Source organism: Molossus molossus, unplaced genomic scaffold (genome assembly GCF_014108415.1).
Source record: "Molossus molossus isolate mMolMol1 unplaced genomic scaffold, mMolMol1.p scaffold_m16_p_7, whole genome shotgun sequence".
NCBI lineage: Eukaryota > Metazoa > Chordata > Mammalia > Chiroptera > Molossidae > Molossus > Molossus molossus.
The window spans coordinates 20,255,998-20,272,419 of NW_023425401.1; the positions used below are offsets into that span (position 1 = coordinate 20,255,998).

At 38.6% G+C, this 16,422-nt stretch overlaps 1 protein-coding gene across 21 annotated transcripts in view; it reads right to left on the reverse strand.

The window, feature by feature from the left end:
• Nucleotides 1-16,422, reverse strand: part of LOC118619779 (histone deacetylase 9) — a 171,055-nt gene that overhangs the window by 79,603 nt on the left and 75,030 nt on the right. For all 21 annotated transcript variants that reach the window (XM_036246485.1, XM_036246481.1, XM_036246494.1 and 18 more), the window contains one exon: nucleotides 1,114-1,355. In XM_036246485.1, the coding sequence (XP_036102378.1) occupies nucleotides 1,114-1,355 (242 nt within the window). The remainder of the gene's footprint in view (nucleotides 1-1,113; nucleotides 1,356-16,422) is intronic.

The following is a 16,422-nucleotide window of genomic DNA, read 5'->3' on the forward strand; positions in this document are numbered from 1 at the left end:
CAATTTAAGGAAAGATCTTATAAAACAAGGGACACAGGGAAGAAGACAGCATTTTTACCTTCTCACTGTACTATAAATGTGGTAAAATGGTATAATATTAATATAAATTAGTTATCTCTATTAACCCCACATAAATGTGCTGGTATTTATATGTGAGTAACAGATTGAGCACCTATAATACAATATAATACACGGTAATTGATCATATTAATAAATTAATGTATTTAAGTCATTTTGAAGGAGATGAATGTAACATGAATCTTTATATTATAAATATTAGCAACTTCATGGTACTGTCATGAGAAATTCAATTTAGACATCTATTTAATCAGACCCAAATAGCTTTGTTTCAAGTGCCTTTGTCAAGAAGTTGAAAACCATTTATAAACAAAGCTAAAGTAATATTTATTTCTGAAGATAAAAGAAAAGAAATAGGTACACAGACATTTTAAATGCTCTAACAAGAAAACAGTCCATCCTAAAAATATTCTGGGACATGGGCCTCTCCTCCTAGAATAATTTAAACAAACTGAGTCTGAAATTGTCAACTGCTGCTGACATTCTTTCAATAAATTATCATCTATAGTCTATGAGACTCAGATAAAAATACTGAAAATATTTGCACCAGTTTCTTCGTAGAATTCGCGTGAGCTTTTCACATTATTGTTTCAAATGTATACATTAAAAGGTCTTTTCCATAAGAAATGTTGGGGTAAAGAATAAGGGAGTAATTTATCCTTTCTGATAAGTCGTATAAGCAGATTCTTTATAGAAATATAGAATGAGCTTGCCGAGGTTAGTGGTTCTTCTCGGTGGAGAGCAGATGGGGCAACTGAACAAAACCGTGCAGAAGAGGATCTTTACGAAGGGCGGGGGCTCCTCCCCCCACTCCTGATGCTGTAAACTGAAGGGAAAGGGGAAGGGCTCCTCTGAGGAGCAGAGCGAGGACTTAGTCAGCAGACCTAGCGCTCACCCAGGCTTCAACCAGTGCAACCAGGCCCTACTGGCATGTGTCAACCACAGTGACCCTCCCTCCCCACCCCCAGGGCGCCTGCTCCCTCTCAGCCCGCGCTCCCTGAGTGAGAAGGTCAGAGGCCAGGACACATCTGCTACCTTGATGTGCTCCTGAAGCTGGGCCTGGTGCTGCCGGGTCAGGTTCTCATGCTGCTTCTGGAACTCTGCAATCAGGAGCTGCTTCTGGATCTGCTGCTGCTGCTGGATGAGGAGGAACTCCTGCTGCAGCTGCTTCTCGCGGACCACAGGGTCCACCACGGGCACCATCATCCTCAGGTCTGTCCTGAGGTCTAAAGGCGAGATGGGCTCCAGGCCCACGGGTGCCTCCGACTTCACATCCACTGGAGAGGCGGGAAAAGGGGAAGGATGCAGAAGGATGGGGAGTTAGCACACTGATCTGGACAGAGACAAAAAAGAGGGCACCAAACCCTTACAACAAATTTCACGTCAACAAAGCTAGTCATTTTGTTTACAATGATGATAAAAGGTCTTTTTTTATACTAATTTTGATAAAATGTACCATATGCTAATTTTCCACCAGCAATTCATACTCTGCCATAATCTTCACACATTTTCAAAGCAATGACGCCAATTACCTACTGGTATCAAAGTTCATAAAACTTATGCTACTGGCCCAGTTACTACATCAAGTCAATTTAGGACCAAAAATGCAACTCTACAGAGGAAACGATGTCATGTTTTTGTTTTTTAAATTTTTTTCTTTATTTATTTTTAGAGAGAGAGGAAGGGAGAGGGAGAGACAGATAGAAACATTGATGAGAGAGAACATTGATTGGCCACCTCCTGCATGCCCCCCACTGGGGATCAGGCCCACAATCTGACATGTGCCCTGACTGGGAATCGAACCGGCAACCTCTTGGTGCATGGGTCGGCACTCAACCCTGAGCCACACCGGTAGGGCAAGATGTCATGTTTTAATAGAGAACTTCTAACACAACCAAATTTGTACCCATATAAACATTTATGTTTGTAACTAGAGTCCGAAGATACATTCTAAGATATATTTCTTAAAAAGTTAAAGCTTTTAACATAATGAAGTTGCAGGTATTGGACCCAGCACAGAGGAAATACAAATCTGCATGCTAAAATGTGGGAAATGGTGAGCAGATTAGTTAACCAACCTCAGCAACGGAGCCAGAGCAAACCATAAGGACTGACAGCAGCCAAGCTTCTATGTGCTGGTTTTTAAACAGCAATGATCGGTATGGCAATTACCTTATTCCTAACTAAACAAGGCAGAAAAACTGTGAGGACGTTTAAAACAAGATTTCAATCAAGCCACTGGATGAAGAAAGATCAAATAATCTGAGAATAATTATAGGTATTTAAATTTATAAAAATTAAATTAGATACTATGCATTCACTTCTTAGCACAGCCTCTCTGAGATAAGCTCCAGGGGCGGGGTAAGCACAGAAGCTCCCAGGCAGGGCAGATATGCAGATATACCAGCTGTGTGTGGCTGGCATCCATTTGATTAGTCGGTGTCTATGCCAAAGTGGTTGTTAAATATGTTGACTATTACCTTTGCCCACAGGAATCAAGAATAGTATGTAGTTGAATGAAGCAGGTTTAGATAAAGATAACAGGTACTTTGAGAGAGACCAGTGGCTAACTGGCTGAGTCACATTGCTAAAGTGGTCAGCAACTACTGAGATCCAACCAATTACTGGTGAGAAACAGAGAAGGAAGGAAGAGAGGGAAGGAGAGAGGGAAGGAGGGAGGGAGGGGAAGGGAGAAAGAAAACGAAGAAAGAAATTATTCAGAATAGACAGAAGTCACCTAATTTTCAATTAAAAATAACTTACAAGATTTAAACACTATGGAAACAAACAAACAAAAAAGCTTCTATAAGTAAACTTTGACATGCAGGCTGCCAATTTTTAACCTCTGCTCTGAAATCAAATGTTCCCATCCCTCTGTGTTACCCCAGCATGTTATTTAAATTCTCTAGGTCTTAGTTTCCTCATATGTAAAATGGAGATAATTACAGTGAACAGTAAAAACACAGAGTTGTTAAAAGGAGTAAATGGGATGATTCACTAATAAAACGACTTATGGCATTAGCACATCCCTCAATAAATGCTTTTGGTTGTTTTACTTGCATAAAAAATAGAAATTTCCTGTATATTAAAATAAATCATCAACACTGTGTAGCTAACAGAACAAAAATACTAGGAGCAAGTATGAAAATGAAATTGTATATGCTTTCAGTTACCTATCTGAAAATAAAAACACTAGAACGTCTAGAAAATGAAAAACAAAAATACAGGAATATAGATAAGCAACTCAAACATTTCACCTTTACTAGTAAAGAACGGCAAATTTAAATCAAAATAGGCATCATTTTCTAATTATTAAATATCATGTATATGATTTGTGTCTATGCATGTGTTTGTGTGTGTGTTCTGCTCCACTGTATTGGGTAAGCAGATGACCAAGTAGATAACTATATATTACAAAAGACATTGCCAACTGGTTTAAAACTTCTGAAAAACAATTTGTTGATATGTATTAAGAGGCAATAAATATTTCTGCCATTTGATTTTTTTTTCTATATTGATTTTAGAGAGAGAGGAAGGAAGAGGGAGAGAGAGATAGAAACATCGATGAGAGAGAACATCGATTGGCTGCCTCCCGCATGCCCTTCACTGGGGATCAGGCCCACAACCTGGGCATGTGCCCTGAACCAGAATCGAACCGGTGACCTCTTAGTGCATGGGTCGATGCTCAACCACTGAGCCACACCGGCCGGGCTGTTTCTGCCATTCGATTCAGGTTTGTCAACTCTAGGAATATATTTTAAGGAGATAATACTAACAGAGGAAGAAACAGTTCAATGTCACATTGTTTACTGAAGTGTTATTTTCATTGGACTCGCCAACTACAAGGAAATATCTAAGGAAAATATGTCATGTCCATTGGTGTAAAAACATAAAATCATTAAAAATGTTTATGGGAACATAAAAAATGTTGTTACAGCACTGAATGAAAAAAACACTTGAATGAAAAAAATATTAAAATGACATATACCTCCTAATACCTCTTTAAACTAAATATAATTTAATTTAGTCAATATGCATTTATTAAGAATGTTAAATTCCCAGGCATGATTCTGAATGTTGGGGTTTTATTAGTAAAATAAAAAAAGACAAACAGTCCAGCCCTCATAGAGCATATCCCATCTACATTCTAGCCCTCAAAGAGCATATCACATCTATTGGGGTTTTAATTATGTTCGTCTCTGAATTCCAACAATCAAGACAGTGGAACCCTGAGCCGAAGAGGGTTGTATTAGGGGTGGAAATATGAATAGTTTCCCCCTTCTACTTTTCTGTATTTTTCCAAATTACATCTAATGCTCTGACTATGACTATAAGTAACTCAGATTTCCAGATTCCAGGTTGGGAACCACAAAGTTAATATTCCATGTGGATTTGAGAGCTATTTTCAGAGAGTCAAGAAAGCCTAACAGAAATCCTGTCTATAGAAGTTAAGGCTGCAAATACCAACCGAAACATTCATGTCCACGCTCATCATTTGAATTGTGTGTACACAAGCATGTGTGTGCACCTGTGAGTGGGGGTGGGGTGAGGGACTGCTATCAGTCTTGGGTTACTGACACTGGTTATTTTTCAATGTACTGATCAGAAGTTTAGGTTGATGGTAATGCCACTTCAATGACAATGGCCACACAATTTATTAATATACCATAGTTTGGTGGACAGTGTCTTCTAAATGATGATCTTTGTGAAAGGAAAGCTATTGATTGAGGCAGCTTTTTTGGTTCCCATAGTGTTTAAATGAGGATAGCCCGTTAGATCTCTACGTGCAGTGTCCGTGTAGAGCTGTCAATCGGGGCTCTGCAGTAACACAAGATTTTGAGCATTAATTTATAGAGTTGGCATAACTCCAACCAAAAGCAAAGGCTGTTAATGATAGATTTCATTTTTACATTAAAAAGGCCAAACGGCAGCTTCCCGTTCTTACACAAAAATGCCAACAAACAAAAATTAGAATTTAACCCTATACAGACAAATGACAATTTTCAAGAGACCCTGGGGTCTCTTCCTGCTGGTATTCTTATCATCTATGAACTGTAAACACAAAAACCCTAAAATATACCGCCCCCCCAAAAAAAAGAGATAAGGAAGAAATGTCCCAGAACTCTCCAAAACAGCTATTGTAAACCTCAAAGGGTAATCTGACTTCTTAACCTGCTATCCCAACAGAAATGACTGTGTCCAACTGCTGGCCTTTGTTCACAGACTAATCACTAAATTGTGAAAAATCACCCTCAACTTACAAAAACTGCTCTTGATTATAAATAATTGCCCAAGACTGAGAGAAAGCGGCAGGCAAGATCCCAGTCTTTCATCCAATTTATTCAGCAGCAATCCACATTCCATTTGTCTAGACTAAATATAGCAGCGTTTATACAAGAAATCAATAGTGCTTGCAGAGAGGAGAGCGGAGGCATGAATATTTCATCAAACTCGGAGAGAAATGGCAATCAGCAAACGGATGGTTCTGTGTAGGTCATCTCTGGCCTGCTGGATTACTGCCTGTAACTTAGACAATAGCTCATCTCTGGCTAATCATAATCATATCGTGGCCATTCTTTCTATTTTTAACATTAATTGCACTGTGGGTGACAAAGACTCATCGTATTCCAAAAGGAACGATGGGTTTTTCTCACGTCTTCAGTGACAAGCTAATAAGCCTCCCCAGGAGCAGTGATAGGAACACAATACCAGGGCTGAGTTTTAACAAGTTACGGTCCCTTTCATATCACAGAATGCGAAGTAAAGGGTACTGTCCACGGCTGCTATATTGTCATAATTAGAAATAATCAACGTACGAGGAAAAATTAACAACCGACTTTAACAGTGTGTAAACAGAATCATCCCTGTTCACAACACTTCTTGTCTAGGAACATGCAAATTCCTTACAGATTACTTAGAACAGGTGGCCGGTGACCCATAAATTAGAAATAAGTTGATGACAACAAATATTAGTGTTAGCATCACTTATAAATGAATCATGTTTTCTTAACAGATCTCAAGATCTTATAACTTTATTTGAACTTACCCAGTTTGTCTGACATTTCAAATGCATGCCAACATATGTTATATTATATGGATATTATTATCCTAACACCAAACGCCCATTCAGAACATTTCCACATTATATATTAATAGTCTTAATTATCATTTTACAAAGTCCTGTTCATGCTTTTGTCCATGTCTTTCTCAATTGTTCCTTGATGTTCTTCCATTTCACATTTATCAACTCATGCAACTTTTGTGAAAAGTTTTAATGAAACAAAAAGTTTCCATTTCAAAATAAAACCTCAGATCATATAAATGTTTATGATGATTACATTTATTTAAGCAACATGCATACCTGTTCAGCTGTAATTAAATCTCTGTGACAGATGTTTTTCTTTTAAACACCAAACCTGGTAAAGAGATGATTCAGGGTACGAAGGGTAATCTAGTGGCCTTGAAGTGTTTCCTTCTTCACTTTAGATGCTGCTATTTATAGCACAGGTAAGTAGGAAGAATTTTCCTGTGTTCCAAAGCAGGAACCTTTGGTGGCTACCTTATCAGCCTGCATATAAACAAGAAGCCTCCCATTTTAAGAATGTTTTAAGTGAACAACCTGCAAGCCCCATGGATGGAAAACTTCTAAGAATGTACGCTTTTGGCCATTTACAACGATCACAACTGAGGCTGAAAACTGTTCACGTTGCTCCCCTAAAACGAGATCTCAAAGCAACCCAGTGAAAAATACAGGTTTTCGCACACACACAAAATTGCTATAGGCACAATCTCACCACTGATTTGTACGTGTCAACTTAGTTAAAAATTGAAACTTGAAAAAAATGCATAAAAACTGGAACAATGTTTCACTATCTCCGTTATTCAGCATTACAGCAGCTACATCTTGGAGCCTAGCTTCGCCAGGGCTGCTCAGGGCCCAATTACATGAAAATGAAGCTCTTCATACCAAGGACATGGTTGTCCCCAGCCACTGGCACGAGGACATATGCACTCCACATTCTAGATCTGGAGAGAAGCAACTTGCTCTGACATCCGTTCAGGCTCCATCTTTTACACGTAGAAATCTGCCCGTGGGGGTCTGCCGACCCTGCCCACTGGAAAAGGCTGCCCCGTGCTGTTCTCTGCTTTCCCATTGTCTGGTCAACTATGTAGTCATATCAGTGGTTCAGGGGTTAGAAAAGAATGTGGACTAGCTGCCTGGAATACATGTAATCAGGGCTTCCTTAAAGTGTAACCTACGCCCTGGTCGGTTTGGCTCGGCGGTTAGAGCTTCGGCCCGCGGTCCAGAGAAGCCCAGGTTCGGTTGCCACTAAGGGCACGTCGTACCTCGGTTGCGGTTTGTCCCCGGCCCCGGTTGGGGTCATGTGGGTGTCAGCCAATTGATGTGTCTCTTTCACATTGATGTTTCCCTCTCTCTCTTCCCCCCCTCTCCCTCCCACTCTGTCTGAAGATAAATGCAAAAAATGTCCTCGGGTAAAGATAAAAATTTTTTTTAAAGTTTAAAGTGTAACCTATAATAATTGGTTCAGCTCCATGGCATATTCGGCAGGACTTTATGTAAAACCTGCAGCAAGCATGGGCATCTGTCACTGATCTTTTTATATTTGTTTCTTTACGGCAGCCTGTGCCTGGGCAGGCTGGTTCTACTACAATACGTCGACATGGATCCTAGTGACACCACGGCATCTCTGAACCTCTGCTCAGCACCCACGTGTGTTCTGATGCTCGCTCGTCCGGTGGTGCCGCAGGGCTGCCATCTTCTCTATGTGGTATGTGCTGCCCTGTCCTGTGCTTTTGTACCTTCTGGATGAATCCAAATCAGTAAGGAATAACAAAGTGACACCACCAATTATGAAGTTATCTGGAAATTGTCTCTGTGTGTGAAACTTTTTGGATGCATAAATGCAATTCTACTGATCATCTGGTCAGTCACCATACGTGCAGTCGTCATTGTGAGCCTTCCTGAACAGAAATCGGAGCGGTCCAGGGGGCTGGGTGAAAGAAGACCTCTACGTGGCACATTATAAAGTCTTAGGACTACCATACAGCTTTAAGTGATGGGTGTCAATCTGCTCTGAAGAATTTTAGAATTTGCTTCGGAGCGGGAACGTGCAGCCCTCCTGACTCCCGCGTCACTATCACTTCCTCATCATTGGTCATGTGACTGCTGGAGAGTTTTCCAGGTTGAAGCCATGGGCTTTGGGAAGTCAACAGACCTTAAGTCCTTTTCTTCCTTCAACTCCATGAAAGTTATTCAAATTCATTGAAACCATCTTGATATATCCTTTTTCTGAAATCCTGCTACCCCCTCCCACCCCTTTCTTAATAATGACTTGAATCCAAAGAAATACAATTTTGTCATTTTATTTACGTTTCTATTCTTCGGATCCTGTTGGTTTTATCATAAAGCTAACTGAGGACAGGGCCATGCCTGATGCCTGTTTGTATCTGGTCCCTCTCATCCTTTGCCTCATAACTACACTGGAGCATAAATTCTTAAGTATTAGACCATCTAAAGAATGTATCAGAGACTGTTTAGCACTGCATGTATCTAACAAATTTTGAAGTCATTGTTTTATAGCATCATCAGGTTGGCCTATTTCTCATCCACTCCTTCATTCAGCAACTATTTGTAAAGCCCCATTAAATGCAGAAACGGTTCTCTGTCAACAAGTAAGGAACTGCTTTCAAGGAACTCAAACCCTGACGCAGAGGATCGACCATGAACCTGTGCAGAAGGCCTGATGCGTTCAGGGCAGTGGGGTTGGGGTTCCAGACGCCCACCGGGGCCCAGGTCTATTTTCTCTCCAGGACTTTCGTGGTGATTTCTTCCATTCTCAGGACTGTATTTGCTACCCATAGGGTGACAATTCCGTGTCCTGCCTAAACATCTAGTCCGAATTCCCGGCCCCTGTGTATAACCACTACTGGCTCTCCATTCAGCTGGTTCATGCTGCTTTCTCAGGAACCTCTGGTCTAATCACTGCTGACAGAGGAGAATATGAAAGTGGTATTTGACTCCCACTCTCCTTTTTATTATCCATATCCACTCAACAGAAATAATCTCTTCTACTCTTATTTGTATTCAAAGAAATTTTTACTATTACTCTTATTCAAATATTCTTTTGTTTTTTTGGGTTTTTTAAATATTTCTTCTTTATTGACTTTAGATAGAGAGGAAGGGAGAGGAAGAGAGAGATAGAAACATCGATAAGAGAGAACATCGACTGGCCACCTCCTGCATGCCCCCCACTGGGGATTGGGCCCACAACCTGGGCATGCGCCCTGACCGGGAATCGAACCAGCGACCTCTTGGTGCATGGGTTGATACTCAACCAATGAGCCACAATAATATTTGGCCGGGTCAAATATTATTTTGAATTCATCAAGATCTGTCTAGTACCATGGGCTGTTTTGCTGAAGCAGACCTCAGTCACTTTCCTGGCTAACACCCGTCAGTGGGACCCCCGTCACTAACATGCTGGCCTGTCCCTCGACGCTGGCTGGGCTTCCTGCTTGTCTTTCTGGTCTCAACACTATCTACTGTCTCTTCACTTGAATCACAATGATCGTTCAGCCCCTAAACACACCCTGCTCTCCTTCGCCACAGAGGATCTTCACACATGTTCTCTCTTCCTAAATTCCAACCCCACCTCATTTTTCTAGACTGTTTCTTACTTATGCTTCATATCTTAGCTAAAAATGACTTGATGCAGAATGTCTTTCCTATTCCTCGCATCCTATGACGCGAGTCCTATTGCACTTTCTTCTTACATTTTACAAATTGGTTCCCTAACATTGGTTTAACTGTTTCCTTTTACCATTATTCTAAGTTCCAGGACAGGAGGGACTATAGTTTCAGTACCAAGTAGAGCATAATACCACAGTAATGCCACAGTGCATACCTGGAATGAATGAATGAATGAATGAATGAATGAATGAATGAATGAACGAACGAACGAATAAACGTCATAAACTTAGAAGCATAAACGGAAATAAACTTAGAAGCATCCATGCACATATGCATACACACATATACATACACCCAATTAAAACGCTAAAGCGATTTACTTACTAGATTTTTTAACTGTCAGTAGTCCAGATAAATATTAGTTGACTGCTGAAATTATTGATAGGTGAATGAGTTTCTGGCAAAAGTGAATATTTATTTGGAAAAAAACAACAACATAAAAACAAAAAATTTTCTACCTGAGGTTTCATTTTACTTTCCCAGACTGCAATATACCTCTTAAAACTCAGGGTGCCGAGAAGTTACAACCACCAAAATGAGATAAGGGGCACTGGGTAAATTAAAACTTGCCTATCCATACTGTTTGCCTCAATGGGAATCTCCAAGAATAAGCCACAATTCTGAATTATCTGAACAGGCCTAATCTGTGAATGCTTACCCCAAGTTAGATTATTAGAAAATTAGATGGTCCTGGCTGGATAGCTCAGTTGGTTATAGCATCATCCTGATACACCAAGGTTGTAAGTTTGATCCCCAGTCAGGGCACAGATAAGAATCAACCAATGAAAACATAAATAAGTAGAACAACAGATCAATGTTTCTCTCTCTCCCCCCCCCTTCCTCTCTCTGTCTAAAATCAATAATAAATAAGAAAGAAAATTAGACCAGAACTGATAAACTGTAAGCTAACATTTTTTTTAATCTCTAATTTGAAAATGAAGGAATAAATTACTAAATGTAAATAGAAAATAATAAATCCTCATAAAGTTATTTAATAAAAATTCTTTAACATTTTATCTAAAATAACTAGTAACTGACTTTTTTTAAATGCTGAAGTACTTTTTATTGAAGGTTCTTCTCTGAAATGTGTACTATTATTTCAGTCTTAGAAGTTACATTTTTTTTTCCTGAAAAAGTAAATGAATATATTTAAATGTGTCTAGCATCCAAAATGGAAAATGGAAAAACAAATAATACAACCTCAGTTTGATGACAATGTTGCCCAAATTTCACTTTAGCAGTACAACTATTCTTAGCTGATTTTCCACTATTAATATTTATGATTGCATCATCATGAAATAAAAAGAATTAGTAAGTCCTCAAACATGAAAAGTATAATTTTTATAACAAGAATTATTTAAATTGATTAGTCCAGAAATACAATTCTCCCTCAAAGTGGTTCTGTTCAAGTTATACATGTCTTTAGTTTCTTTAAAGTGCACTAATACATGGCATAAGTGGAAAGAAAATAAATGCAAGAAGCAATCTGGGCTTTGATTTACTATTCTCTTATTTCCCAGGGGTCTGAACAGGAAACAAAAATAACCACAAATGACTAAAATATCAGTAGGCCTTGAAATATCAACATTTAAGTTAAAGCAAGCTAACTTTTTAATCAAAGCCTTACTATTTTGATTTACTTAATTCAAATTCCCTCTCTGCAAATATGCTTTTGAATTAAGCAGTCATAACAAACCATAACACAAACATGAATTGCCAACTCATTTGTAATACCCACTTAGGGCTACAGGATTGCAGTGTTTGCTCATTCTTTACTATTTGAGAACCAGGTGAAAGCTTCATTGAGCTTCTTGCAACATGGAAACAAAATCAAGCCAATTTGTGTGTCTTCAAGGTAATAGGACCTAAGAACCTAATCCATATTATTTTGTAATTAGAGGTAAAAATGTAATCTGATATAATGATACCTGTCAATGAAACCTTTAGTAAATGTAAAACTTTAGTGATTTAAAATAGTAAATTTAGATATTATTAATATTATTATTAATTTTTGGTATGTGCCTCCAGCGGGAACCGAACCTGGGACTCTGGTCTGCAGGCCGACACTCCAACCACTGAGCCAAACCAGCCAGGGCTAGATATTAATTTTTAAAAATTAAGTATACAGTCATGTATAACACTCGTGATCTAGCAAAATTATTCTTCTAAGAACTACAATGAAAGTGAGACAAACTCTCTCCTACCCCATATTTTTTCTACAATTTATAGTTCTTTTGGGTTACAGACAAATACTAAATTATTACTATTTGCAAATGTCTACCAAGACTTCCTTCTCATTGTGAAAACTGAATCCTAAAAGCAGGGGATTACCTTTCAACCCCAGAATCTTGTCCATCATCTGACATGCAATAGAAATTTAATAAGTAAGTTCAAGTTTAGTGACTATTGGTTGAATCCACGACTTCCTCAGCAGATACCCCTCTGTAACAACACTCTTTCTGAACAAATCACATCTGTTTATTCAGCAAATAAACTTTGTTCAAATAACATGTCACCCCTCTTCTATCAGCAACCCGTGTTTGCGGAAGAACATAACTGTGCTGTTTGGATAGAAGAAGAAAGAGATCTTATTGGTTCTTGTGTCCTGCCGACAAGAAAAAATTACCCTTAACCAGTAAAAAATATTCCAACGTGTTTTTAAAGCTTCACTGCTTACTGTATTCAAGGCAACAGCATACATGAGAAGTCGCAGGGAAGGGGGAGGAGAGGGTAGAGATGCCACGCACGGTCTTCCCTGTCCTTCTCTTTCATTCAAACCCTGTCTGTTCCTTTGCTGTCCTCAACTCTTCAGCCCTGCAGAATGGAAATGCGACCTCAAACCACGCACATTCTTTTCTTTTTCAGATTTCAGTTGTTTCCTAAGTTCAGAGGAAATCTTTATGACAAAACAAAAAGTCTTGAAGTCCCAATAAAACCTCCTAATAGAGGATTGCATTAGCTTTTAAAAAGCAAAAACATTTCTTGAAACAGCTAGACACTTCTTCAAATAAAATTTTATGAATAGTCCCAACATATAAAACCAACCCGAGTAAAACTGTGGAGGGGAACCGATGTCCCACCCACTCACTTGCTCTCTGGCCCCTTCCCCTGGGAATCCAGACGCCATGGAATTCAGTTTGAAAAATCACCGCTCTCACTGCAATATGGCTTTATTTGCCAAATTCAAATTCGAGGCAAACGACATTACTGCTGTTTCAAAGAACAATGCATTACTGTCTCATGGAATTATGAAAATTTGGAATTTTTGAATTGGAAGTCATTAATAAAGTTTCACTTCATACATAAAATTTGCGGGGAGTAAATGTTAAAAAAATAAAAATTCATCTAACGTTGTATAACTTCAAACCTAGCCAGACAAATGCACTGGCACCTGTGTCTACGCTACCGCCACATGGTGGCACTACTTTTGCTCATAAGTAGAAATACCCACTATCCTTTGTCAGGAAGGCTTTGGATATGTGGGTTTTACAATAATTATGCAAGCCTGGAATTATGCAGAGTTTTCGGTGCTTGAGCATTCAAATAAAATGTGACTTCCCTATGCCAATGCTAAATTTGGCTTTCTAAACTTGGGTAAGAACAAAGACTAATACCATAATGTCAGTCCGTCTGGAGAGTTGTTTTCTTTTAGTTTAAATTATGGAGCCAACACCAATACAGCACTTATTAAACACTGTTCTGAAAGTTTTAGAAAATAAATGTTATTTCATTTCTTCTTCTTTACAATGCTATGAGGTTGTACTCCCTGGTAACCTATGGGGCAGACACAGTTATGATCCTCATTCACAGATGGGGACAAGGGAAGCCACCAAGTAATATGGTCAAGGTCATTAAGCTACTAAGTGGTACAACAGGAATGAGAACACACATCACCCAGCTCCAGAGTCCATGATATTAGCCACTCCACTCTTCGTCTTTGTGCGTGCTATACAATAAGTATCCAATTAAACTTCTATGCAGCTCATGTTGGGGATGTCTTGATATATATAAAAAAGACTGAAAGGGATTTTGTTAAGATAATACCACATATTTTTGTTTTTAGAGATACAGAGAAGCATTACTTACAACTGCCAATATATACCAAAGAGAGATGCATAATGGAACACATTTCTGCATATTTTGAGACATCTGTGTATTTTCAGATGAGTTCAAAGCATATTTCTTAACATGTATGTTTCCATGGCTTTTTAGAAACAACTGTATTTCTATTAGCTATAGAAAATTCTGTAGTGTCTACACAATTCGTACTCTCCGGTCTGAATGTATTAACTCACAGGTAAAGTCTGCCCAATAATAAAGTCATCTTCAGTACTTGATTAACTAAATCCCACTAGATTGAATCAGAGGTGGAGAACCTCATTCACAATGAACTGTAAACAGTGCTAATGGGTTTGAATGTAGTGTTCATAAATTTTTAGATTACTTTTTAACTGAAGAAAGAAAATCGTAACAAAAAGGAAGCAGCAGCTGCTTTCTGACAATATGAGAAAGGATTTGACAGGACAGACTTCGGCGGTTTATTATTTTTTTTCTTATTTCAGAGCTTTCTATTTTGGGTTCATAATTCCCCGTGCATTAAGAGAGATGATCACTAGCCATTAAGGCACAATTTATTAGGTAAGTGGGAGGGTTTAACCTCAAGGAAGAACCTGAAGTTGTCAGAAAAATCTAATTTTTAAATATATATAAATAAATAGAAATCAGTGTGTCTGTATCTGTGCATTAATTAAAGATATTCATCATTTGGCATAAGAAAGTGTAATAATTTTTCTCTTTGGCTTCTCTTTAATTAGACTGTCATTAAAATGTCTATTTCTGGTAGAACTCATAGTATCTGTTTATAGAAATAGCCTGTATTCTGAGAACTGTCAGCATTACAGAATGCTTCTCAATATTTTAAGCATAGCTTTGAGATGATTACTCTATAATTTGAAGTGGTACCATTTGTACAAACAAAAGTATGAGAAGTTATTTAAAGTATTAAAAGTGAACTGAACTCTGCAGAGCATAGGTCAGTAAACTAGAGCTCATGGGCCAAACCAGCCTGGTCCTTTTCTTGCTTTGCTGCCGGCTACCTAAGAATGATTTACATTTTTTTCCTTAGAGAGAGGAAGGGAAGTGGGAGAGAGGGTGAGAAGGAGGGAGGGAGGGAAAGAGAGATGTTTTTGTTGTTCTGCTTATTTATATACACATTGGTTGATTCTTGTATGTGCCCAGACCAGGGATTAAACCCATAACCTTGGCATATGGGAACAATATTCTAACCAACTGAGCTACCTGGCTAGGGCTGTGATTTTCAAATTCTCAAATGATTAAAAAAAAGAAAAAGAAAAAAACATTTCATGACGTGAAAAGTATATGAAATTCAAATTTCAGTGTTCATAAAGTTTTTTTAAAGCAATTAAAATTTTTTAATTGATTTTTTACAAAGAGGAAGGGAGAGAGAGAGAGAGGAACATTGATGTAAGAGCAAAACAAAAATCAGTTGCCTCCAGTGGGCACCTGGACTGGGGATCCAAGCCACAACCTAGGTATGTGCCCTGACAAAGAACCAAAGCCACCATCCTTTGGTGTGTGGGACAATGCTCCAACCAACTGAGCCCCCTGGCCAGGGCATATAAAGTTTTATTAGAACACAGTACTTTCCAAGGCTGCTTTTCAACTACAAAGTCAGAGCTGAGTAGTATGACCTGCAAAGCCTAAAACATTCACTATCAGCCCCTGGCAGGAAAGTCTGCCAAACCCTGCTGCAGGGAAATCCACCGCCAAGTTTATTCTCACACATGGTACTTCCCTGTGATTATCACATTTCCAAGCTATTTCTCTCATCTCCACTCTACTGGTTTAAGGTAGAAGGTGCAAAATTACCATAGTTGCCCAGCCAGTGTGGCTCAGTGGATTGAGTGTCGTCCCGTGGACTGAGAGGTACAGGTTCAATTCCCAATCAGGGCACATGCCCAGGTTGTGGGCTCGATGCCCAGTATGGGGTGTGCAGGAGGTAGCTGATTGATGTATCTCTCTCACATCGATGTTTCTCTCTCTCTCCATAAAAAAATCAATAAAAACATATTTTTAAAAAATTACCATAGTTTATTTCAGCTAAAAGAAAACATAGCTAGGAAACAGACTATGCTGACAAGGAAATGTCATATAAAAGAAGCCCTAAGTGTTTTTCATTGGATTGATATACAATTTTAGACTTTGCTATTAACTCTTTGCATTAAGCAGTAAACTGAAAACAAAAATATAAATAAGAACTATGACATTTTTAAGTAAGCAAAATGTGCTGAGCACTAGCTACCTTTTTTTTGCATGTTCTATTTTTTTCACTTAATACAACAGCCTTATCATCATTCCCATTTTAGAGGCGAGGATAAGGCATACTAGTCAGGTTAATGTTAATGTTTCCCAGGGCACATCTTTTTTTCAGTGTTCCTTTTTTATCTTGCTTACTTAAAATCATGGTAAATACTCATTTTGAATTATGCAAAAGAAAAGTCAATGGATCATATTCCATACGAGATCCAGGTGTGTTCTCCTTCCAATTTACC